Source organism: Magallana gigas, chromosome 6 (assembly GCF_963853765.1).
Source record: "Magallana gigas chromosome 6, xbMagGiga1.1, whole genome shotgun sequence".
Taxonomy (NCBI): domain Eukaryota; kingdom Metazoa; phylum Mollusca; class Bivalvia; order Ostreida; family Ostreidae; genus Magallana; species Magallana gigas.
The window spans coordinates 25,677,792-25,703,847 of NC_088858.1; the positions used below are offsets into that span (position 1 = coordinate 25,677,792).

General features: G+C 32.4%; 1 protein-coding gene and 2 long non-coding RNA genes across 5 annotated transcripts; 2 read left to right on the forward strand and 1 right to left on the reverse strand.

Annotated features, from left to right (window-relative positions):
* LOC105324413 (vesicular glutamate transporter 3) lies at window positions 1–8,511 on the reverse strand. 3 transcript variants are annotated; one of them, XM_011423477.4, is made up of 13 exons: window positions 8,370–8,511; window positions 8,179–8,287; window positions 7,339–7,541; window positions 4,890–5,032; window positions 2,406–2,520; window positions 2,179–2,266; window positions 1,951–2,037; window positions 1,506–1,645; window positions 1,259–1,408; window positions 1,021–1,153; window positions 779–889; window positions 524–645; window positions 1–430 (listed from the first exon to the last, which is right to left on the reverse strand). In XM_011423477.4, exons 3-13 carry the CDS (start codon window positions 7,480–7,482, stop codon window positions 197–199), a joined length of 1,467 nt encoding a protein of 488 aa, XP_011421779.3. In that variant the 5' UTR covers window positions 7,483–7,541; window positions 8,179–8,287; window positions 8,370–8,511; the 3' UTR covers window positions 1–196. The 3 variants fall into 3 exon arrangements, with proteins under 3 accessions (XP_011421779.3, XP_034326442.2, XP_034326443.2); XM_034470551.2 differs by lacking the exon at window positions 8,179–8,287 and having other exon boundaries at window positions 8,370–8,506; XM_034470552.2 differs by lacking the exon at window positions 8,179–8,287 and having other exon boundaries at window positions 7,339–7,515; window positions 8,370–8,499.
* Window positions 8,512–12,562: 4,051 nt separating this feature from the next.
* LOC105317198 (uncharacterized) lies at window positions 12,563–17,383 on the forward strand. Its single transcript, XR_010714656.1, has 4 exons — window positions 12,563–13,293; window positions 14,348–14,384; window positions 14,853–15,065; window positions 15,219–17,383. It is a non-coding gene; the product is annotated as an uncharacterized lncRNA (long non-coding RNA).
* A 3,804-nt stretch (window positions 17,384–21,187) lies between these two features.
* On the forward strand, window positions 21,188–26,005 carry LOC136276282 (uncharacterized). The gene is made up of 3 exons (XR_010714753.1): window positions 21,188–21,288; window positions 21,457–21,524; window positions 25,831–26,005. It is a non-coding gene; the product is annotated as an uncharacterized lncRNA (long non-coding RNA).
* The last annotated feature ends 51 nt before the right edge of the window (window positions 26,006–26,056 follow it).

The window sequence follows — 26,056 nt, forward strand, 5'->3', positions numbered from 1 at the left end:
TCTGCTGTATAAAAATTTATTACAGAAATTGATATGTCCAACACATGAAAGCTCATCAAAGGGCAAATTGTGATCATTTGACCGGTACACCTGTTCCTAATCCGACATAAAAGATGTAATGAAAATTAAAATTCATCCGATAAATTTTTTGGTTAATTTAGCCCTTTTCATGGTTTTTGCTGGCATTAATTATCTATTATTTGAATATGTGCAGACCGACACGCCCATTCTGTGACGATGTGTCGGGAAACGGTTCATTGGTAGATTCATAAGTTGTTTGTTTGCGTTCACTCTTTGGAGTCACTAGTTTCTCATAAGCCGGTTGAGCCCATTCCTGCTGTTTTCCCGATCCAAAAATGGCGTATATTATAACAGCAAATAGATGTACTGAGCCGGTGATAACCAAAATCTTTTGCCAAGATTCAGCATTCTGAAAATGTTACAGTTAAAAAGAAGTCGATACCTGTTCATGAAAATCAAAAGCACAAATGGATGCATTCTTACACGACGTTGTCCCTTGTACCTTCTGTCTGAGGGCCCCTGCTATTGCAGTACTGACGATAGCCCCAAACACCCCGGACGTTACCAGCCCCGCAAGAACGCTTGCGTACTGGGGAGCTAAGTCCACGGGATTTACTTTGTATCCTGTCAAGTATATAAGCAATTAATCATAGTTTATATTTTTTTCATCATTAATTTCAAAGAGAAAATTATAAATATTAGATAAAGGAATCATTTTCAAGCATCTTTCAATGAATGCATTTGTGGATACACATACCTGCAATTCCAAAACCCGCAAAACCTTCTCCTATGACCAACAAAATAGATGCTACGGTGTAACTTTTGACAAAGCCCAGAACTATGATGATTGCGGCCTCTGATCCAAACCCTTCAGAATATTTTGAAAGTATTTATTGAATGTGTGTTTTTGAGTTACTAGTAGTGTTTTTTTAAAAGATCAAATATTATACTTTAAACTTCGATCCATCAACCACTTAGATTTATATGTATCAAATTTACCAATGCAAATGGAGAGTTTCCGACCAACAGTGGTGGATATTTTCTCCTTTTTTATCAGTTCATCCATAAGGACCCCGCCAAATATAATAAACACAGCCATCAAAACTGGTGGGAAAGATGTCAAGAATCCTATCTAAAATTGCGGACGAAATTATCTTTCCTAAAGATACTAGTATGTATTTTATACAGAATCCTCTAAATGTAATACAGAAATTTCCAGCAAATAAAAAAATCAAACCGTTGCAACATTAAGTCCGAAAACGTCAGCTAAATACTGAGGTATCTCCATCACCATAGTAGCAAAAACCCAAGACCTTGTTACATTGGCTAGAAGTAATGCCCACACAGGAAGTGACGTCAATATACTCTTCCATGGTATATTTTTGGCCTGTATAGAAAATTGGTGGACAAATGTCATGAAAGAAATGAATGGAGACGAAAGAACGTTCCCTTTTTAGTTGGTCATTTCATCGCGTGAAACTTACTACATCTGCAGAGGCTATTTTAATCTTTGAACCTTCCCTTTCGAAGATGGTTTGTTCCTTCTCGCTAAGATGAGGGTTTTTTCCGGGACTATCATAGACTACAGCGAACCAAACCAGGGACAATATAATTCCGAGAATGCCTGTAATTATACGGGTGTCTTAAGATGTTTGCAAAGTTAAATCGAAATATATTTGTTTATTAAGTACTTCCTAATTGGCTATTTTTTAAACAGTATAAATAAAGTTGTTGTTTTTGTTTTGTTTTTTTTTTTTGCTTTTTTTCTGGATAAGTGGGAATTATATATAAATTAAAGCTTGTGCAAGACGGTATATTCTATTTAAACTAAGTGAAAAAATACGTTTATCGAGGTAGATTAAGAAAAAAATATACTGATTATGAGAATCATGGAAGTTACGGATCACGATTGAAGTTCGCAATAATTACCGTAAATGAAGAGTCCGGCGTGCCAGCTGACGTAACAGGTGGCGGCCCCCGTCACTACCGACGCCAGAGAGGTGCTCAGGTAAAGTCCTGTGAATAAAGACACAAGTGGTGCAGGTGCAGGTCATTTTAAAATCTGAAATATGTGCAAATGAAATTTTAAATCTTACGAATTATTTTGTTAACAATACTACGATATTACATTTGCATATCCAATATCATTTTATGTACCTGAATATGACAATCCAACAATTCTGGCTCGCTCAGATTTCGGGGCCCAAGCCGACACAATAGAACTCATTGCTGGCTGACATACGCCCTGCATTTGAAGTTGAGGTAAATATAGCACAGAATTGAAACTTTAAGGTGATGTAATGTGGGGAAAAATCCAAATAAATGTACGAATCGGTTGAGTGTTACAGGCAATACTAAATAAAGTAAATTCCATTTAAACCTACCTCTACAAATCCTTGGATAAATCTGATCACAAAGACTATGATTCGGCTGTACTTCATTGTAAATGCCAAGATCACAAAACACGACCCGCTTATGAATATGGATCCGCCAAAAATTCTAAACGAAAACAAAAATCAGACTTTGAATGATGAGCAATAGTAAGACACAAACAACGACAACTACATAGAGTCAAATTAACATTTAACGACAGTTCTAAGTATTCACCCTGATAAATGAAATAATTTGAAAATCACGATATAAAATGGTTTGAAATTTTGAAAATTTTATAACCGATGTGTCTTCTCAACAATGGCAGCGATAAATTGAGACAGTACCAAAAAAAATCAGTTTCCCATGATGAAACTTAGAAACAAGAAATTGATATTCTGCAGCACGTGCTTCGTTTTAAAGGCTACCTTTTGCAATTTATATCAGTCTGTGTTTACAATCTCAGATGTAAAAGCACTTAAAATAGACAGAATGATCACTGACCACTGAGAAAGGAAACAGAGCCGTTGGAATTTAAATAAAGTTTTATGCATTACACTGAATCCTTGTCGTGAATCCTTGACCGAATCTTTCTCGTTTGACTTGCGTCAGCCAGACATACTTGACTGCTTAAGAGGTTCGTTCCTCTGTTTTGAGGTAACAATTTTGGATCACCTCTTGTCTAAACATTCTGCATCATATATTAATTCCACTAGTAAATTTAAACATCTTACAAACGAACGGAAATAAGAATTATTCTTTATTTCTCATCTTTTGTTTTCATTTCAAGATGTCATCATTTACATTTTCTCTCATTCTTGGTTTTTTTTTACCCTAAAGTCTAATCACTGTGAATGTCTCCTGCAGTCATTTTTTATATATTTTAGAACTGTTGACAACAGTTAGTGTGTCAAAAGTACTTGATAATTAATCCCTTTGGCCTAATTCTAGCTATCCAATCAGTGAAAAAAATATGATGAACTGAAGCTCTATTCCTTGTTTTGTCATCGTACAGATTTGTTTTAAGCTACTGCGTGGCCTTAAAAGGTCTTCTTCTGAGATTTCCACCAGTTTGATGGTTTTCAATGTGCTGCCTTCATGTCAAAATTCAATGTAAAGTCGTCGTCAGATTTCTATTGTTTGGTAAATATACATGTATGTGTACCATTTCCGTATTTCAACTCGAACATCAGTGAAACTTAATCAAAAGTCAGTCGCAAAGAATAGCAAAATGATCATATTTAATTTGATTTAAACTCGAACATCAGTGAAACTTAATCAAAAGTCAGTCGCAAAGAATAGCAAAATGATCATATTTAATTTGATTTCATTTATCGTTAACTGTAATTCTACGGACACTTATAAAGTAGATATTTAAGTTGTTATATATCCGAGTTTATGGCTGCGCCGGGTAACCCGACCACTGACTTGTTTATCTACCGTCGTAAACAAAATATTAAATATTCTTTTAATATTACTCTGTTTTATTATTTGTTGGCGTTTTTTCAGTGTCAATGCCAATTTTCACCAAAATTCGTCAATTAGAAAAGAAAATATTCGAGTTGTCTCAATAATTTCCGAACAACCCTCGTATTTTACAATGCAAAATAATTTATATTGAATAGAACAGTTTAAAGAAAACTGTATATTTACAGAGTTAAGTAAGGAACTATATTTTTTGACAGAAGGTTTTGAAGAACAAAATGATTTTTTAATTTTTTTTTACCTTCATAATTTTCAGTGCAGATCAAACCAGATAGTTCGTGCATTACGATTTCTTCATGTTGTTCCAAAATCATATTGTTTTTGAACATTTTGTTAATATTTCTATCGCCAGATTTTGGCATATTTAGCTTATAAATCATAAAAGTCCAGAAAATATTGTCTCCGATTTTTTGCCTTGATTAGCTTGATATTTCATGCCATATCTCAAATATTTGAAATGTGACCCCTACTTTTTTTTTTTTACTTCTACATGAAACATTAGAGTTATGGCTATTTGTATGCAAAGTTTTGGAAGTATAGCATTTCTTATAATGTTTTTATTTGCATTAATGTCTACTCTTGTGTTTATTATGTACATTGTAATGGCATTAGTAAAGCGAAGTTTTATCAACTTTGACTTCAGGATGTTGAAATACATGTACAAGTATCGTCAGTCATCCGGAAACCAATGAGGCCGAGGGCCGTGGGCAACAGTTTGCGAACCGGTCCGACAGATCAACTGTTGCCCGAGACAAAGTTAACAACAATTTTTTATACCCCAACTGATTTAATCACTCGTTTTCGCGGAATATGACGTCACCGGTCAACAGTCTTTTTTAACAGTCGGTTTTAACAGTTCAAGTCCAACAGTCAAAACGCTGGACTTTCTTGTATAGATTTATATAATTGTTGACAGGGGTAGTATAATAGAGATATATCATTATACATGTATATGTCGATCGCAGAATCTTCTGCCATTTGTCTTGTTCAGGGGTTTTATGAACAATGCTCACTTTGTAGCAGAGAACCTGACGGCTAGGAATCCCCCTGGTAACTGTGTGATGACGTAACCCACAAAGTAGGCCGTGTTGAAGTACTGTGACGTAGACACGCTCCAATCCAACTGTAGGTCGTAATCTGTGCCGTTTATTGTGCACTTCAACACAAAAAATAAATTTGATCATGGATTAAAACTATTTTTATCTAGATAATGGATGATTTAAGAAATGAATTTCATAACTTTCCTATTGATCGACGTATCAAATGAAAAATTGACCGAAAACTTCATCAATGCGCTACGGTCAATTTTTCCTTTAATACGTTGATCAAAAATAAAAAAATAATTTCTTAGCATTTAATAAAACATTTTCAAATCATAAAATGTGAAGTGTCATTGATCAAAAATGTAAGTGATGTAAATGAATACAAAACAACAACAGCAACAATTATATTCAAAATGGACGCGCCTTCGGCTGATGCAGAGCTATTGAGCTGAATTAATGGATTAAACACAAATAGAGAGTTAAAATCTGAACCGGATGAATAGAAAACGAAAAAGAAATACATGCGATGGCTTGTGATGTTATTCACTGTGCCGCAAGATTCGTTAAAACTGCTTTTAATGTGAGTTAGAGCGCTGGAATATGCAACTGGGCAGACAAAGTATGTATGTGCAACTTTTGTAAATGTTGTGGTAACTAGATAGCCAGTGAGGTATTAAATGATTATATGCCGCTTGGAATATGTCGAAGGAGTTGATGCACTAACTAAACATAGCTTTGCATTACGATGCGTATTCTGATGACCGATCATGTACGTGTGTTAATTTAAAACTTATCGTAACAAAATTTTAAACAGCAGTGTTACCGTGAAAGTGTACATGTATATGTATATGCCTATATGTTCATGGAATTAAAACAGCCAGCCTCTCCGTAAATGTTGATCGCCATCTAAAGCAGACGATATCGTGAGAAGACGCTTAATTTTCTGTTTAGTGAATTAAATAATGTGACTGTATTATTTTTTTTTAAGGTAAAACTTTAAATATTTTTATATTTATAAAGTTGTATTTTGTTTGCTAACAATTAAACAGATACAACTCTACATATTGTTGACAGTATTTATTTAGGAAATCCCCGTTCTATAAATAGTGTTAAATCAGAACAGATGAAAAAAGAAGATCTGGCAAAAATTTTATTGATTTAAGAAATGAAGATAATAATTTTTCTATTGATCGACGTATCAAAGAAAAAATTGACCGGAAAACTTCATCAATGCGCGTAGCGCATTGATGAAAAAGTTTTCCGGTCAATTTTTTCTTTGATACGTCGATCAATAGAAAAATTATTATCTTTATTTCTTATCATTTAATAAAACATTTTCAAATAAAAAAATGTGAAGTGTCATTGATCAAAAATGAAAATAATGTAAATGAAGCGGCGCGTATGAATACAAAACAACAACAGCAACAATATTCAAAATGGATGCGCCTTCAGTTGATGCAGAGCTTATTGAGCTGAATTTAATGGATTAAACACAAATAGTGAGTTAAAATCTGAACCGGCTGAATTGAAAACGAAAGGAAAATACATGCGATAGCTTGTGATATTATTCACTGTGCAGAAAAACTCGTAATAAAACTAGTTTTCATGTGAGATCCCTGGAATATGCAACTGGACATAACCATCCAAGGAAAGGCGATCGTGGACGAAAATAGCTGATATGTCGACAAAGAATAGTATGTATAAGCGACTTTTGTAAACGTTGTGGTAACTAGATAGCCAGTGATGTACTTAAATGGTATATCTGCCGCTTGGAATGCGCCGAAGGAGTTGTTGCATTACTCATAGCTTTTCTTTACGACGCTTATATTCTGATGACCGATCATTCACGTGTGTAAATTTAAAAATCATCGTTACCAAATTTGAACAGTGTTACCGTGAAAGTTTATAGGCCTATATGTTCGTTATAATATTCCTGGAAAAGGAACAGCCAGCCTCGCTGTAAATGTTGATTGATCTCAAGCAGACGAAATCGTGAGAAGACGCTTAATTTTCTATTTCGTGAATCAAACAATGTGTTTTGTTTATTTTTGAAGGTTAAACTTTCAAGTTTTTATATTCACAAGGTTGCATTTTGTTTGCTGACAATAAAACAGACACAACTTTACATTTTGTTGACAGTGTTTATCTTTGAAATTCCCGTTCTATAAATAGTGTTAGATCAGAACAGTTGAGAAAAGTAGATCCGGCAAAAATTTTATTGATGCAGGTATCAAAGAAATTTTTCAACCAATCAGAAGCGTCGATATCTCATCAAACGAATAAATATTAAATGATACAGGTATCAAAGAAATTTTTCGACCAATCATAAGCGCCAATATATCATCAAATTAATTAATATTAAATGATTCTTATATCAAAATCAAGTGGCTGATTTTAAAAAAAAATTGTTGGTTCTTACCTCTTTGAACAACGTCACACCGTCGTTGTCGTTATCTTTGATGACGTAAACCATCACCATGGTGAAGACCGTCCGGAAGCCAAAAAGGACGAGGAAACCCAGGAACGACAATAAAACGACGATTGCTCTCTTTGGACATCCCATAATGCAGTGCAATGCAGTGGAGTTTCCTTTTATCTCTATCAACTGAAAATTATGATTCCCTAAAACAGATTTAGTTAAAGATGTTAAGTTTTTTTTATTACAGAAGACATGCTGGTTATCATAACAGCCATGGAATAAAATGACAATATAATAACTAAACTGTGATTTGATAAAAAAAAAAATAAAAAAAAATGCAACGACTAGAAAACCACAATCGCAACTTTTTCGGGCCTTTCCAGCAAGCTCGGAAAAACACCTCGAATGTATTAGCTAGGCGTCCATGACAACCCCCCTTTTTATAAAACTTGATATAAATACAACACATTTTACGATCTGTTGAGATGTGAGCTATACTTCATTAAAGTAAACGATATCCATTAAAATATAACACAGAAGCGACATACAAGACTGTCTAGCCGATACTTATTTTAATGGGAAGCGACTCCATTTTGTATAAAATTCTAACATCCGGTGATGTTAATACATTCGAGGTGCTTTTCCGAGCCTGCTGGAAAGGCCCGACATATTGCGATTTTAGAAAACCAGTCGCAAACCACCGTGAAAATCCCGTTATGACTCGACAAAGTGATTCTGTATTAGTAGGAAAGAAAGTGTGTCCAAATTTAAGGCCCTGCTCACTCTTATCTAATTTTTATTTTTGCCAATAAGTCTTCAAGAAAGGTCAGACCCACTTACCGCAATCCCACTTTAAATTTCCTTTCGACGCCTTTGGGAAAGTTCGAAATCAGTTAGCTTAAAATACTGAAATCATGCCGTCGGCGCATTCTTACTGTGAGGTGGGTTTCTGTAGCAAGAATTATAACTATATTTTTACTTTGAATAATTATATAATATACTTCGATTATAAAAAATTAGGATGTACATACATGAAGAAATGCTTCCGTTCTGCTCCTGAGGCAAAAACTGTATTCATGACATGGATACTGCACTGTTCATTCACTCGATGACAGAACACAGGTGCCGTGTGCAGGTCTGCATATCAGCCCGGACACACTCGTTATATTAATTAGAACAAAGACGAAGCAAATTTTCAGGTTTGTTGCGCTTTCTGTGTTTGTTTGATATACATGTATATTATTGATATCATAACCTATTTTTCAAATATCAGTGAAGAAAGAAATATTATATGAACGAGGGTCTTGTTAATATGTTTATATCTGTCCATTCTACAACACACTTCGGGGTTTTTTTCCGATGACGCCATAGAAATAAAGGAAACAATGGTCTTATTAATTAAATTGCTCACCATACTTAGAATCGTACCAGCGATTAAATGTACAATAGAGACATTCATTGAAATATAAATTCACAAAGATTATCCAAGTACAATTTCCTGCAGTGAGGTTTGCTGAGTTCATTGATTTTGGGATGAACAGTAAATGTGATAAACTTACTTTAATTTCATTTGAATGTACATCATTTGGAAAGAATATCTTCATAATAAATACTATACAAGACCAATTGTTATAAAATATACAGAAATTATGTCTTCTAGCAACGTCAAATCAGTCGGGGGGGGGGGGGGGGGGGGGGGGGGGGGCTTGTACAATAATTGATCTAGTCTTCTCTCCTCAATAAATCTAGACACTTCATTTCCGTGTATATGTGTATAAATGTAGTTCTGTATTTATGTAAACATGTCTTTATATACTTTACATCTTTGTACACATGTTCCTCTTAGGTAATTTGTTATATTTTAACATATGTTTTGCGGCTCATATACCATCTAGATGATCTAAGTATTAAATGAATATATTGAAATGAAATGAAATTACTATAAGTACTTAAAATTGTACCCCGTTTTTTTAAATAGGCAATTGTACATTGTAATTTGCTATTGAAGTTTTGTGTTGATTTTGTATTTTGAAGCCTTTGACTAGCTACACCTTAAATTTTTGTTGATGGTTGCTTGGAAAAATGAGCATACTCAGGCACATAGCATCGTTTTTGAAAGGGGGAAGGAAGACTCATTCGCAATATTGACAAACAAACAAAATCCCCATTTATCAAACTCGAGGAGGGAACTTAGTACTTTACACTTCAATTTCGATGATAGTTTTTATATAATATATGATGCTCCCCCAAAAAAGGGTGATGGCAAATCCATCAAAATTCAATTTTCTTATTGTAAATTCAATAGACCCCCCCACCCCCCCCCCCCCCCCCCCCCCGATACATATGGGCATACCTAATACACTAATACACAGTATACAAACATGCATATTTCATATACATGTATCATTTCTGTACTAATCGTTCTTGTGCATTTAATTCATGTATTTTAACAATGATCAAAAGTATTGCTATAATTTCTTTAATTTTCATTTTCTCTTTTAAAAAATACACTCAAATTCCATCATTCTACAAAATCAGTAAATTAGAAATTTTCAATCAGAAGAACGGCTACTTCAAAGTGTAACGCATGTTATTTAATTTTGAAAGAAACCTCATATTGGATACAGAAAACTACTGAAACATCAAATACACCAATTAATGTAATACTCATTACAGCTTAATTAAATACACGCTGTAACTTCATTCATATAATGAACATTCATTCATTAACCAAAAGTTAATTGAACCACGGGGCACGAATGTTACAGCACTAAAATGACGGAAACTCTGGTTTTGGTTTAACTGTCAGTTTTAACACCGATCATTGGCCACTTTAAGCAGATGTCAGCTGTGGTCACCTGCACCTTCACAGTTTATAGTTATCTCTCTGGGTGTTATATCTAATACATGTGTATAGTGTAATTACAATTTCATTCAACATTTTGTACATTTTATGTGCTGAGTTCAGCCTCCCGGTGTTTTGTCGTCGAATATAGCGTTGTGAATACACTTAAAGCCTATCCATGCGCCATGAGCACAAATATAGACGTCAACACATGTTTTTGGGTATATTTATTATTGTAAGATTAAATAAAACTTTCAAATTTACATAACCAATTTGATATGTACCTATGAAAAATGATCATTTAATAATAAATCATAAATACTCATTAATATTAAAAGACTTTTTTCTACAAAGTTTCTGGCACTATATTTTTAGTCAAGTAAGCGAACTAAATAACATGGCTGCTCCATGTAAGTTTCTTGCTGAGAGCGTATATAAAGGCTTTTAAACGACGATACACTGAAATACTTCATACAAATTTACATCAATATGAATATAATTATAAGCATTGAATGCTTATTTTTGGATGTCGGTCCTAAAACAAACTAAGTAACCATACTGTCTAACGTGCGGTATTCAATTTGTCTTCACAGCCCTGGTGTGTTATAAAATGTACCTTTATTTAATTTACCTTTATCTAGTAAATGAAAGATGCCGTCAGGCTACATATTTATGAAATTCGGAATATAAATTCTTTCAATGATGCTTTATAACAATAGCTTTTTTTGATATGGTGTACCAGAGCCTAAATTTTTGGTAAATAGAATGAAAATCATGTTTTAAACTGTCAATTTCTATGTGATATGAAGGAAACAGGTAACGACTCTTGGAGTTTTGTCCATGTTTACAAAAACGGCATTAAACAAACTCTTGACCTCCCCTTTAAAACGATGTCAAATTGAACATAGGTATCGGAATTACCTTTTCCATTATTTAATTTTGAATGTCAAGAAACTGATTCATTTTCTACATTATTCCTTCAACGCCATAAAGTACGGGAAAAAGATTTTGACAAATCAATTTTGACGTCAAAATGGTTCTTAAACAATAAAAAGCCTTCTTTGGTGATTCATGCTGGTTCTGAAAATAGCTCGACATTGCAGAAAAAAATACATGACCGGCGTTAAAATAATTTTAACCAAGTCTTCTCAAGTCTTCTTAAATGGGAATTTGAGTCTGACATCATCATGATTATTTCGTGCAGTCCGTGAGTTTTGTTATAGGTTGCTGAAGGTTTCAACCAATCGACAAACTGGTTAAAACTGGATCGTGTAGATTTCATCCCTGTCAGTTTCTACAGCGCTGTGAATTGCAATCAGTTTGCTTAAAAAATATATCAATGTAAATATTCACTCTTAAAAAGGGGTGTTACTTTAATTAGAATAACGGAATATTGAAATCGCGATCTGTGAATTCGCTTGTGTGACGCTAAATTTGTATGAAGACTGGGCCTAGTCCTACTGTTTTCCAAATAGGGTAGGACATAACAAGTATAAAATTGATAATGCATAGCAACTATTGAATATTTTCCATCATTTTGTAAAGAGGCTGGATGTTCAACAAATCTATCTACAATTTTGTGATATGATTTGTTTAGCTATGAACTATTTTATAGTTAAGAAAACATCCATATATTTTGCCTTTAAAATTCAAACATTTGCCTACATATTAATATACATATTTTCTTCCAATAGGAGATCAATACAGTCTAAAAATGGCTACGACTATCGAACCTTCTTAAATCATGTAGCATAATTATGTAGACTTTTTATTTATAATGTTTTCGCTTTTGAAAATCTATTGTCCAAGAAAAAACCGCTATAATTGCTGTACTTAAACGTTATTTAACAATCCTTGCAAACACTGAAATACTTCAGGGTTAAATTCAGATCCTACAAATGAGTTATTCTTGAGTTTTATTTGTGCTTAAAACTCCCTTTCCATTACTGTAAAATGAAAATTCAACTGGGATAATTTAATCAAATTTTTTAAAAGACTCATTGATTTTGATCTTCTAAAGAAAAGAATTTCTGTCACAAACAACATGTGTAAGATAGAATACATATCTGTAGGTTTTTCCCGCGCGCACTGGTTCTTTGAGCTCGCTTCGCTCGCTATAAGTGTTTTTATAACAAAATTTGATACATGTTCGTATATCAGTAAAATCTTTTGGGGTTATGAAAAGCTACTAGTATATGAGATAATTTGGAAGACTATTATTTAAGAACTGATTTTTATAGATATACAAACATATGAATTTATCGATATAATAATGTTTTAATATTGAGAGTTTTACATACAATTGTGATTTACTAAAAACATCCAGACGACAGAGAAAGTCACCAGGCAACTAAATAACAGGTAATGAAAAATTCAGAAAGAATAAACGAAAAGGAAGTGCACACAATTTAATGTAACAGAATCAATATAGTTGCACTGAATTTTGTCATGCCTTGTTTCTCATAACAATTTAACTATCATATTGCGTATTTCCTTATCCAAGAAGTACAAACAGAGTATTGTGCAGGTACTCATGGGAAAAGGAAACATTCACATAATAACTGGTAATTTAAAAATATTCATTTTCGTAGGATAATGGCATATTTCAAAGAAAGGATAATGAAAATATTTATCTATGCATAATTTAAAGGTGAGTTACATGTACATTGTCTCCTTAAAACATATTCATGAACGTGTGGTTACTGTATGTCACAACATTACAGACGACGGCAAAACCAGTAAGTTCGGTGAACATTCTGTGAAATATGCGGCTTATGTTTTTGTCTACGCTTAATTGGTATATAGGATCGACGTACTCAAAAGAAATTGAGCTACAACAATGTACAACATTGAACTTAAACATCAAAGCCGGTGTGGAACTAATTGAGGAAAAAGCGTATCCATTATGGACTAACGACTATGAAACATATGGTGCTGCGTTGTATCACTGTTTTCCGAGATGTGAAAAAGACGAGCGGTGCGTTGGGATAGAGCTTTGTAGAATACGACCTGGCAATTCTCGATGCAGAGGATGCTGTGAATGGTTTGTTAATCCCCACGAAGGAGTGCCGGCTTTGAAAACATCCGAAGTATGCAGATATATTGAGGTGGTATGTGTAGACTTGTGTCCCTGAATAAAAAAATCTTAATTATTTGCTCTGCAACTTCTTTTTTCAAATTTATATCCTTAAAATAGCCCGTTTAATTTCTTTAAAAATTACTCCTTATTAAGGTAATGGTCCATACCCCACTAGATAAATAAAATGCGTGCAGAATTTTTTCAAATTTTTTTAACGTGTATCTGAGGATATGTTGTAAATACCTCAGAATTCAAACAATGCTCATTCAAAATTATGGAACATTTTCAAGATTTTTCCTTAGAAACGCTCCCTCTAGTTTATCAGGTTTCAATACACGGCTAAAAATGTTATGTCTATGGGGATTTTGTATGGCAACAGACCCGGATGATAACGTTAATAAAGAGTGTGAGGTTTTTGAGTGACTACCGAATGGAGAAAAGATGTCAACATTCCCTATTATAAATATCCGTAAGAAATCAGTTTTGTTACTGCGAATTTTTCCTCGTGAAAAATGATAATGTGTGAATGAAATTATCTTGGATATTTTTCAATTGCACATTTTCACATGTCTGATATTTTTTAAAATCGTCAAAATTTGCTGCATATATATCTTGGTACAGATTTAAGGTACATTTACCCACATTGTTACTTTGTTTTATCGATTTGTCTCATTAAATTCGACACACTGGCAGTATTTGACGTCAGAAAGAAAATATAATATGAGCCAGTGTATGAGTAAAGGAGTCTTGTGACATAACGTCACAATGCAGAGTAAACGTCATAGACGGATCACGAATTGCGACAGAGCACTATAAATTGTTCAAAAATGAACATGTTTACTAAAACAATAAATGAATGATGATATAAAATTTTATACTATGACAAATGTTTTATAATAAAACATTTAAAATTATAAAACAATAAATGAATGATGATATAAAATTTTATACTATGACAAATGTTTTATAATAAAACATTTAAAATTATAAAACAATAAATGAATGATGATATAAAATCTTATACTATGACAATTGTTTTATAATAATCGATAATGTAATCCCTGCTTTTCATTTCATTCCAATAGGACAACAAAAATTATATTGCCGAAAATGGATCTAATGGTAAATATATGTTTATCCTTTGTACATTGATTTAACTACAAAGTTTCGATAATCATTATACATAACAAAGAAAGATATTACAAATTGTTAAATCATAATGAAGAAATACTATAAAAATTTCAAAATTCTACAGAAAAAAAATCCCAAATTAGCCTATAAAAATCGCTTTTTGGCCATTCTCATCGAAAAATAAATCATTTAGTTAAATGTAACCAATTCCTTTTATCGCCACAAATACTTCAGTTTCTCTTTTACATGTAATGCATTTCATATTTTACCGTTTTCAACCATTCTTCAAGTTGAATAGCATGTGTACATGTAATATTCGAATAAGGTTTATAGAGAACGAATTTGGTGGTACTCCTTATATTTTGACAGTATTTTTGAATGTGTATACTATAATGCACATGTTTAAGTACAATTGTATCAATTGTTTAAACTTAAAGGAAGTTTCTTTCTTCCAATAAGTGGCATTGAACGCATCCACAACAGCGAGCTCCATATACGTGTTCGATTCTACACCTTTGTCACCCTCTAAAGCTGTAGATGGTGTAACCAGTTGTCCGGGCCCGACGTATATTTTCAGTTCGACATTTGAAGCTGATCCATGGCTGGAGATAAATCTTCAAAGAGTTATAACGATATGGAGAATAATCGTTCACACAAGACAGGACTGTTGTGGTAAGGTAACTCCTGCATTTACAAAGCTTGAATGACAAGACGTGACTCAGCTTTATTTGTATAATCCCCGTGGTTGTTCTTTAAAACGAAGTTGTTAGATATATCATAATATATGCAAGAAACGCAATTTTATTGAAAACTTTTGTTTTGTAGCGGGCCGTTCGGTAAATTTTTATATCACGTACGGTGGTAACGGCCAGAACAACAGCTGTGGGTTTTTTCCTGGTCCGTTGCCAAACAGTGGAGACGTTGTGCTGTTTCAATGTCCACCGAACGCTAGGGGAAATTCTGTAAATTTAATCATCCAATCCAAGCCAGGAGAGACCAATGTGTTAAGTGTCTGTGAAGTTGAAATTCTTACATTATAATGAAATGATGAAATATAAAAATAATAAATCCAATAATTCAAATATTAAAGTAAAATATGAATATGAATCCAGTTTGTTTTATAAATGTTCTAGCTGTTCATAAACAACAAAACTTGTTCATTTAGTCTATAGTGAACAATTTCTCGAGGGGGGGGGGTCTCAATAACTGTATTTAAATTTTATTTTTCGTATTGATTATTTATATATAATCATCGTGAGTGTTTGATTGATTTAACCATCATTTTTTCCAAAAGAAAAGCATCAATATTGCACAAATTGAGACGGAGAACACGGCACGTGCATGTTCGTTTAAAGAATACAAAAATTATCTATGTTCCAACAAGAGACAGAAATTTATTAGGTCAGAAATCAGGTCATCATTATACTAGTGTACAAATTTTCAATTCTTAAAAAGGGCAAATACCGCAAAATTCGGTAATAAAAGTGTACTATTCAAGGGGCTTACTATTGTAGTGATTTGATCCCCCCCCCCTTTGTTATTTTATTTTTAGCATATCCTTTAATGTTGCAGATGTATAATAAGTGTACATATGGAGAGGAATATTTGTACTTATAGCGGTATACATGCGCGGATCCAGAAAATTTTTCCAGGGGGGGTCCGATGGATAATTGTGTTTGCCAGGGGGGGTCCGAGGCATATTTTCGCGATAATTTTACTATGTAAATTTAATAAATTTTCATTTTCCAGGGGGGGTCGGGACCCCCCCGACCCCCCCTCTAGATCCGCGCATGGGTATAGATTGATAATGAACCTTAATAACTTACTTTCGTATCATTCAATCATTGTTGACATGTGTTACATTCATAAATGTGTACTTTCGTTTTTGCACTTCCGGAGTTTACCTTACTTTGTATGAAGAATTATGAAGTGTTCCGAATGTGAGTTTTATCGATTTCTCTGTTTATGCGGGAAATATAAAGTCTTTGTAAAATAGTTCGAGAGTGTATACGAGATTTTTGGGAACAAAACAAATATTTTACATGATAATGTTATGTGTTGTTTTGTTATTTTTTTTAGACGAGAATCGACGAGATTTTTATAATTGAACTCTGTATGTAGATTTTCTGTAATGATTTCTATTGATATCACGTGATTTATACAGACTCCGTGTTTTTTTTGTGTAATTCTATGTTTCGCTCGTGCGATGTATGGAATTCTGTTTTTGGGGATATAAAAGCCAGAAAAAATCCGTAACTCGCTCTCTTTGGGTTTTCTCTCATTCTGGAGACGACGTAAGTCGTTGTTTTTATTTTATTATTGTTTAGGCTGCATCTTTATTTTTGAAATGGAGTTTTATTGATTTTCGTGTCAAGATTTTTTATTTACGTTTGATGAGTGAAAGGGATTCTAGTTATTTATTTAGCTAAATTTTGAGACTTTGATCAGTTTAGTTTTTAAAGAAAGTTACACGTAGATTTGGCAGATTCTATTTTATTTATTAAGTTAACTTTGTTGGGAAATCTGGATTTTTTTAAAAGGTTTACCTTATATTTCTAAAACTGTGCTACATTTTTGGGGTGATTATGGATATCTATGATGAATTTTAGTTCGTATAGTGTTTGTTGAAATTTGAACTTGATGATTGTCTCAAGTAATTTCGGCAGTTAGTAATTATTCTTAGTAGTGTTTATTTGAAGCATGGGGAACTTCTCAAGAGTGATTTTTCCTCTAGAATTTGAAGGATGATTTTCCCCTGAGAATTCATTGTATGTTTTAATTAACTTTATTGTTCACTGAATTTAACGGGTGATAACCCCATATATTCATTTTATGTAAAACTTGAAATATTGCCTATGGTGAACTATCCCAAGTTGTTCCCCTTTAATTGTGTTATATTAGCAAGTCAATCTCGTTGTTTACGCGTTTTCTTTTGTGTCGTGTTTTACGTATGAGTGAATTCCTCAGCGAGTTGTTTGCATTTAACTTGTTATATTTGTTCAAATGAATAAATTTGTTAACTTTCTGAATTTGTGGTACTGGAACAGACCAAATGACATTAAAATGGAATTGGGGTAATAAAATCACTTACATTTATAGCTTGCGTGGTCATATTAGCAAATTTCCTGTAATTCGGTTAAAACGGGAGCACTCTTCAAGAAGTTTATCAACAACCAGAATCCCATAATCTTTCCTTCCTATGTGGTCAGTCAGAGGTCGTGGGATAGAACAATTGACATTCTAAGGAAAGTAGGTTTACAAATCCGTTAACATGCTGACCAAATTAGCTAATTTCTGAATTGAATACTACTATCTATTCAAGGGCAGGTTAACATCCACGGTTCAATCGATTGACTTTCATCTTTAGTCAGAGAGCGACCCAGAACAAACCAGTGATTCTGCAAAGGCTATGATAAATTTACAAGACAATTGACACGCAAAGCTAGCACTTATGTTTTCAAAATGTACTGGTATTCTCGAAAGAAGATGGGTGGATATGGCGTGTAAAATGCCCATACGCGGTCGGACAGGCTACTGAAAAATTAAAGTATCAATTTTTTAAAATAATTTAAAACAATATTATAATATATTTCACAAATCATTGATTTTTAACCTGTAGGTATGTTCAATACTTGGAATATGTTGACTCAAACAGACGTAAAAGTATCAAAACCTGCAAATACTGTTATTTTTTAAAACTTCAAGGCATTTTCTTTTATAGAGTGGGTCTGTGCTCCATATTTTTCTCATAATCTAAGTAAGGTCTATTGGAAAACAAACCGATTTCAATCAACAAAAATGTGGAGAGATGACCCACTATACATTAAAAATTTTGTAGCCCAACAATTGATCGTTTTGGAAAAATAATGCAAAAAAGTCCGGTAGTTCGTGGCCTTAGGCACACATGATATTTAAAAGGACTTGGACACGATTTGAGCTCGAAATTTTCAAAATTTATTTTTTAAATTTTTAATTTTTATGTCTAGAATTGTTAATAGAGATGTTTTCAATGCTTTGCCAAATTTGAAAGTCAAGTATCGAATTACAAGCGAGTTACAGAGGGTAGAATTCTTTGTTTTGTAAACAAAGTTTTAGTCCCGTTAATGTTAACATATTTGTTATATTGGTATAAGTTTCAATCTGATGTTGCTGTTTGTTGTAATGAAATTATTTATGAACCCATTGAATCAGTCTATCTTGTTTCCACAAATTATTTTCATAGAGAAATGGCAATTTCTTTACTTTACAGTATTTGTAAACAAACTTATAAGACTCGAGCTTTGTTTACATAACAACAACTTCTTTCCTCTGTATCTCGCTTGTAACATGACATTTAACATTCAAATTTTGGTGAATCATTCAAAATACAAAAGTAAACTATTGTAGACATAGAAATCAAAAATAAAATTTTCATTTGAAATCGTGTCCAGGTCCCTTTAAAAGCCCACTTCGTTGTGTCTGAAATGGCTCAGTGGTTAGAGTACCTGGCATAAGCTAACCTTATAAATATAGGGTTTTTATGTTACGGGTTCGATACCACCAAAATTTCCGACAATATTTTTTTCTTATTTTTTGTTAAATATATTAAAAACTGACTATAGTTAGAAATTTTGCTTTTGCAAAGTTGTATTATAATATATTTGAATAGATTTAATTGGGGAAAAATAAATTCAAAATTGTATTTCACTACTAAACCGAATGGGCATTTGCGCCATCTTATTCCCCCATCTTCTTGTCTTGCATTGAATGACGTTTACTATACATTTTGATCGTCTTACATTCAATGACTGCAGTACCCAACTGTATTTGTCATTATCCATGGCACTGATTGTAGGGAAGTGCTACCAACTCTTCCGAATTTAGAAAAAAATGGAATAAAAACATTTGGAATTTAGCCTGCGACCTATGAAGTAAAGTTTACCATTTCTCCTATGAAGCAAGTAGCTGTGTTGTATTTTTGTGATGAGTCGAGACCCTGTTAAAAATCGGGTGGCTGGACAATTTGACAAGTGTCACTTATATATTACTAGCTTGTTAAAAATAATTACATATACGTTACAAAAAGGACCATTTCACAATGTCTCAAAAAAAATTTCCACTGCGTTTCAACATAACAAAAAATTAAGTCTCTTTGTAAAAGGTATACAAATAAAACCAAGTGCATAATTTTTTGTTGAAACCATTATGTAAAGTCTAAACAAAATATTAGATAAAATGTTTTTAAAACAAGCTATTTTTTCTTTTTACCTTTAATACTATGTGTAAAAATGTATTATTTTATGATTGAATTTCCATTGAACTAAGGTGTTTAATTGGATTGTTACTCTATCTGCATCAAATATTACTACCTGAAACACCAATTTTAATGCATTGTACTAATATTACGCTGGAATATATCTTATTTCCAAGAGGTCATAAATACTAGTATGTGTTTTGTAATCATTCAGATATTGTTCTCTCATATATAAATACTAAGTACATGCAAATAAAAACAACTTTAAAAAATTAGAATACAAAAAATGATTACAGAATTAGTAATAAAATTCAATTGCAGTATTTCTTATTGTCATTAAATAACAGATCACTGTTAGTAGATTTAAATGCACAAAAATATAAAGGAAGTACAACTACGTGTATGTAGTTTGCATTGCAGTGCAGAGATGATTCAAATATAGGTAAGTGTATTAACAGAACTTACTTTACAATCTTTTACATTGTAAAAGTTTAGATTTATGAAATATGAACTAATTACATAGATATATTGATGTTTTGGGATTCTGGAATTTTCTGCAACATCTAGTAATGTAAATAGAAATAAACCGCTCTAAAACAGGGTCTCGACAACTGTCTGATCTAACTTGACTGTAGTAAAATTTTGTGCTTGAAATTTAAAAGGGAACATTTATTTATTTGCTTAGAAAATATGTATTTTACGTCGTCTTCGTGTTTTTTATGTCAAATGCTGCTTTATTAAAAATTTATAATACTGTCATTTTCCAACATTTTAACTACTGTTGTACAGTTTGGTGTTCAGCCAAAACCAATGTCTAAATTGAGAAAAAATTTTAAATTACGGAAAAGGGCAGCTAGAATTATACTGAATGCTAAAACCACTCAAACTCCCTCTGTTGCTATTTTTAGAGTTCTACAATGCATGCCTATTCAAGATTATTTTATATACATAAAACTTTTGTAAGCTTTTAAAATTTTAAAGGGCATGACACCAGAATACATGAATGTTTTTAGATATGTAAACCAAGTAAGTTCTAGACAAACAAGAAGTAGTGTTAGTGGATTGTTAATATATGTACCAAAATCAAGGACTGAATATTATAAGCGCTCTTTGAGAATATCAACAGCAATTTATGGAATCAACTGCAAGATTGTGTTCGAACATGTAATAGCATGTCTTCTTAAAAATAAATTATTTACAGTAATATTATCTAGCAAAGTAAATTTTATTGATTATGATATCAAATCAGTGCATACATGTATATATTTATTGATGAGTGTGTATATTTTATCTGCATTATTTATCTATGTGCTTATACTTATTGTTGTACATATGTTTTATACAGGACCACAATGTAAACTAGTACTTTGTTACTAATTGTGTTATCCTGTCTAAATAAAAGACTTTATTATTATTTATAGCATATCTTCAATAGCAATGCATTAACATATAAACAGTAACACATGTAATATTAAATTTCATACGTATTGATTATTGTTTGGAAGTAGTGCTATAATCTAAATGATGCATTTGCGTGTTAATATATGTAATAGATAAGTTTACAACATGTTGCATTATGACCAAACGCCCAGAAACAGAATTTGTTTGCTTTTGTATGTAACAATGCGATAAAGCAAATATTTGATTCGATTTATCAAAATGGTTTGTATTAATTTATTCAATCTATTGAAACCAAATTACGGTTTACTTTGTTATGGAAAATGATTATTAATTAAGATGTGCATAATTGTTCCTTTGGCAAAGTAAAAAAAACCCAGAAAGAAAATATTTTGTTTCTGTTATTGCATTTTATTAACTTTTTCCTTTAAGATTCTTCGTGATGGTCTGTTAGTGGTGTTGATTACAACAATCTGGTATTCGGAAAAGACAACAGGAAGGTATATAAGTAGCAAACACGTGTTTTCGATTAAAATAATTTATTGTAAATTTTATAAAATAAAGTATTTCCCTAGTAAAATTACTTTTCTATCTACCTGATGTCATAAATGCAATAAAATCATTAAAAAAAAAACCAGCGTAAGTGACACAAATTCGTTCTTTGAAATATATACCTGTGTCAGTTCAAATCATAAAAACTTTTATGCATTATGTGAATTGTTTCTGAAGATAATTTATTCTAATGAGTTAGAGAAAAGTCGCTGCAAGCTGTGACGTCGTTTCTGGATTTTTTGGCGTTACGTTAAAGCTTGTTTATTTAGTCCTTGACAAATACTGTAAGTCGTTTTAATTCAACGGTGTTAAAATTTCACGATTAATAAGAAAAAGTACCAATCGCAGTGGTATTAATTTCACGCTCCAAGAACACCAGTTGATCAAAGTATAAGCATTAACACGTTTTAAAAACTTATGTTGATATTTACGATGGGTTTAATTTAGCGGAAAAATGAAAAATCGTGAACATAGTGAAATTAAAACCATCATCATTATTTGCCAATCTACAGTAATTGGCAATGAAGCTCAATTAAAATGTTTTATTATTTTTTTCATAAATTATCACTCTTTTGAGTTTAATATAGTAGTATATTAAATATTATGTATTTGATGTTAATGATCAATGACTTTTCAATAGGTCATGATTAATCGTAAATGTAGCCTTATAATATAGCCGATGACATAAGAACTAACTCAAGCTTTAATTTTCCTTTAGAGCTTACATTTCTGTCTTCTTACTATCTGATATAATTATAAGCATGACACAGGCTTTTCATGAAACATTAAAACCAGTTAGAAGGTACTCTGTTATCTTTCTAACATTTTTAGCTTAATATATTAACTTCAACACATTTTCTAGCTTTTACTATCTATCGAAGCTAAAAATGTATTTGATAAAATTGATATCGTCGATATTAACACACTTTAAAAAAAATTGTTCAGGGTTAAGTAAAAATAATTAATACTCTTATATACGATAAATGATTGTTTTAACCTTGTGTAGCTTAATTTAAAAAAGAAGCTATTGCATTCTCAGCTATCTTGATAAACAGTTTGTAGATGAGAATTTTTTTTCTCATAAGACAATATCGACAATTTACATACAAAGAACAATTCGGGAGATTTGAATAATCCAAATATGACATAAACTTCATCGCCTAGCAACTGCATTTTTCTATTTTGAGTATGCAGCAAATTTACTTCTTATCTGGTATATTGAGCTATGCAAGAACGAATGTGATTTGTATATATTAATAATGGAGATCAATATATAACATATTTCAACTGGCTTATTGCATGTGTTTGTAAACAAACATAATATGATAAAAGGATACATTAGTTATGTTCATCAAAAACAATATGATCTTTTAGAAGATCAGTACGAGAAAAAAACACATCCTAATGCTCATTTAAAGTTTATAATAATTTAATGTTTGTTAATGTAATTTCTTTTTATTTTGAAGTGGTTTATTTGATAAAAAAAAACAATAACAGAATGTTATAACTCGTATAGATTCTTTAACATACCAATGGATAAATTATTGTTTGGCCAGCTCGTTTTTTCAACATCACTCTAATGTAAAATTTACAACAGAGGCATGTTTCTTTTTTCCGCTCTAAAGCGTTTTAGTTGCTGAATATCATATGTTTTGGAAGAAAAAATGAGGGAGGGGTCCTTCTTCCTGTAATCAAGTAAATGCATGATGCACTGGTGATTGACTGGTATCTTTGGTTAACTCCCACCCCCACCCCCACCCCACCCCCATTCTCAAATACGGTAAATTAAAGATTCATCAGTGTTAACAAATCATCATACTATCAACAAATTAGAAATTCAACTCCCGAATTTTTTTCAAAGTGCGTTAAGAGTGTCGATACTAAAAAATGTTGATGTACCATCTTAACGCACTTTGAAAAAAGTTTTCAAAGTGGGTTAACTTGGTCCAAAATTTAATGCACTTTGAAAAAAATGTTCAAAGTGCGTTGATTTGGTCCCAAATTTAACGCACTTTGAAATTTTTTTTCAAAATGCGTAATTTTTTAAAAGTGCGTTGCCACACCCCTGCTTTTAGCCACTAAACTTGTACGTTGTATTACGTATGTGTATAGCCCTGACTTTTTATCTCAGAATTTAAAGGGTTCATACTTCTAAGATAATTATGATATAATATCTATTAATGAAGTTTGCATGTATACTATCAGGCATTCGGCGAATTCTACTATTTGCGCACACATTACGATTTGCACTACTTTGTTAACTATGCAGACAGCTTAGTGTAAATTAATTTCATATTTTGATGCATTTTTCTTGAGATTTAAACTTTTATACAGTGACATAATTATTCAATCATACTTAAATGCTTAAAAAATTTTAATAGGGAAGTACTCTAGCATCGCCTACTATAAACAGTCTAGACGGACTCCCAAAACGGAGTCAAAGGAAGTGAATTTCTGCAAGCATTTTGGACTCCGTTTTGGGAGTCTACGCATGCGCACTGGTACAAAATATGGCGATTTTTCGATGAAAACATGGGGTCAACAAGAAATCGTCTTGCAAAGTGCTGCATGTGTTGGCAGACTTCTAACATGTTTTAAAAGACCCAGGATATAATTTACTATCGATCGTATTTGCACAAAATAGGGGTTTATTTGCACTTAAGAAAGTTATTTCTCTTCGAAGTTGGACGTTTGGATGATGCTTAAAATTGATATTTTTGTGTTTTTCATGGAATTTAATCGTTAATAAAAGGTAAATTGCATTAAATTTTACTTCTTTTGTATTGTGTTACAATTTAAAATCACCAAACATACAAATTGATAAGTGCGTAAACGAAAAAAGCTTCGATTACTAACAAAAATTGGTTGCTCTAGCGATGATTAAAAACGTCTTTTTGGTAATTAAAAAATAGGATTGGTTGTTTAGAAGCCCAGAAAATGAAACAAATTGTTACTCTAGATACAACAACTCTTTATATTGAACTGATAATTATCATCAAAACAATTATAATCGCTCGCGGCATTTTCGATGTTAGAAAACCATGTTAAATACATAATTATTCAAGATGATTGAATAATTTAGCATGAAAAAGATTAAAATGAGACTATACTTTTAACAAACAATGATAAATAAACATATCCAAGCGTTCAATTTATTCCAAAACAATCGCAACTTCTCGGGCCTTTCCGGCAGGCTCGGAAAAACACCTCGAATGTATTAACATCACCGGATGTAAGAATTTTATACAAAATGGAGTCGCTTCCCATTAAAATAAGTATCGGCTAGACAGTCTTGTATGTCGCTTCTGTGTTGTATTTTAGTGTATATCGTTTACTTTAATGAAGTATAGCTCACATCTCAACAGATCATGAAATGTGTTGTATTTATATCAAGTTCTATAAAAAAAAAAAAGGGGGGGGGTTGTCATGGATGCCTAGGTAAGACATTCGAGGTGTTTTTCCGAGCCTGCCAGAAAGGCCCGAGAAGTTGCGATTGATTCCAAAACAGTTTTAGATGTGTGTGATCGAAGTTATGGGTAAATTTTTCATTTTAAAAATTAATCTTACGTAATACAAGTAAACGGTTATGAACATATGACATTAATATGACACATAAACGTTCAGAAATGTTTTTGAAAGTTTAGAATTATTTTTTGTCGTGTTTTTGGCCAATTTTACAATTTAACTCGCACGTTGTTTACATTAGAAACGCCATTTTACCGCAATGCATGATGGAGCCAAAGACTCCGTTTTGGGAGTTAACTCCGTTTTGGGAGTCCCGTCTAGACTGATAAAGGTAAAGTTAAGTTACACGTGTATTCGGAAAACAACATAACATTGCAAATTATGGTATTTGATGCATGTTGAAGTTTCGGCATAAAATTAACTTATTTCATAATACTGACAGTTCATACCACATGCCGATCATTTCTTTAAAAGAAATACTTTGTTTCTATACTGTTCATCGACAACTTTACAATTACAGCGCCTTTGAAGGAACTTGTGTGCATATGGCATGGAATCCCGATTCAGATAAACGTGTGCTAGCCTGGTTCCCTGAGCTACCCATTACGCAAAGGAACCAGGCTAGCTCATGCGCAGGCTGAATTTTCCCCTTAGCATCCGGCTTTACCTCGCTTGTATTTTCTGCGTGGACCACGCAACAATGCTCATTGGAAGCGCGGTGCATTGTTAGACATTACATGTACTTTCGTATTAAGCCTTGTAAGTTGCCCAACTGCTTATTCGTTACAGTGATTTGATAGCAGCTTTCCCTGGAATTTACCGGCCAGGATCCCCTGTTATAGTGACTTGTAACTTACTCAAATACGGACAAAAAACTGTTCATTTAGCTCTAGGAAGAAATGGAGTAAACGTACTTCAAAATTCCTCAGTTGTAACATATGGCAAGTATCAAAAATCATATTAACGGGACACCGATATATAACTTTTATTGCGTTACGAAAGTATAATGTATAAT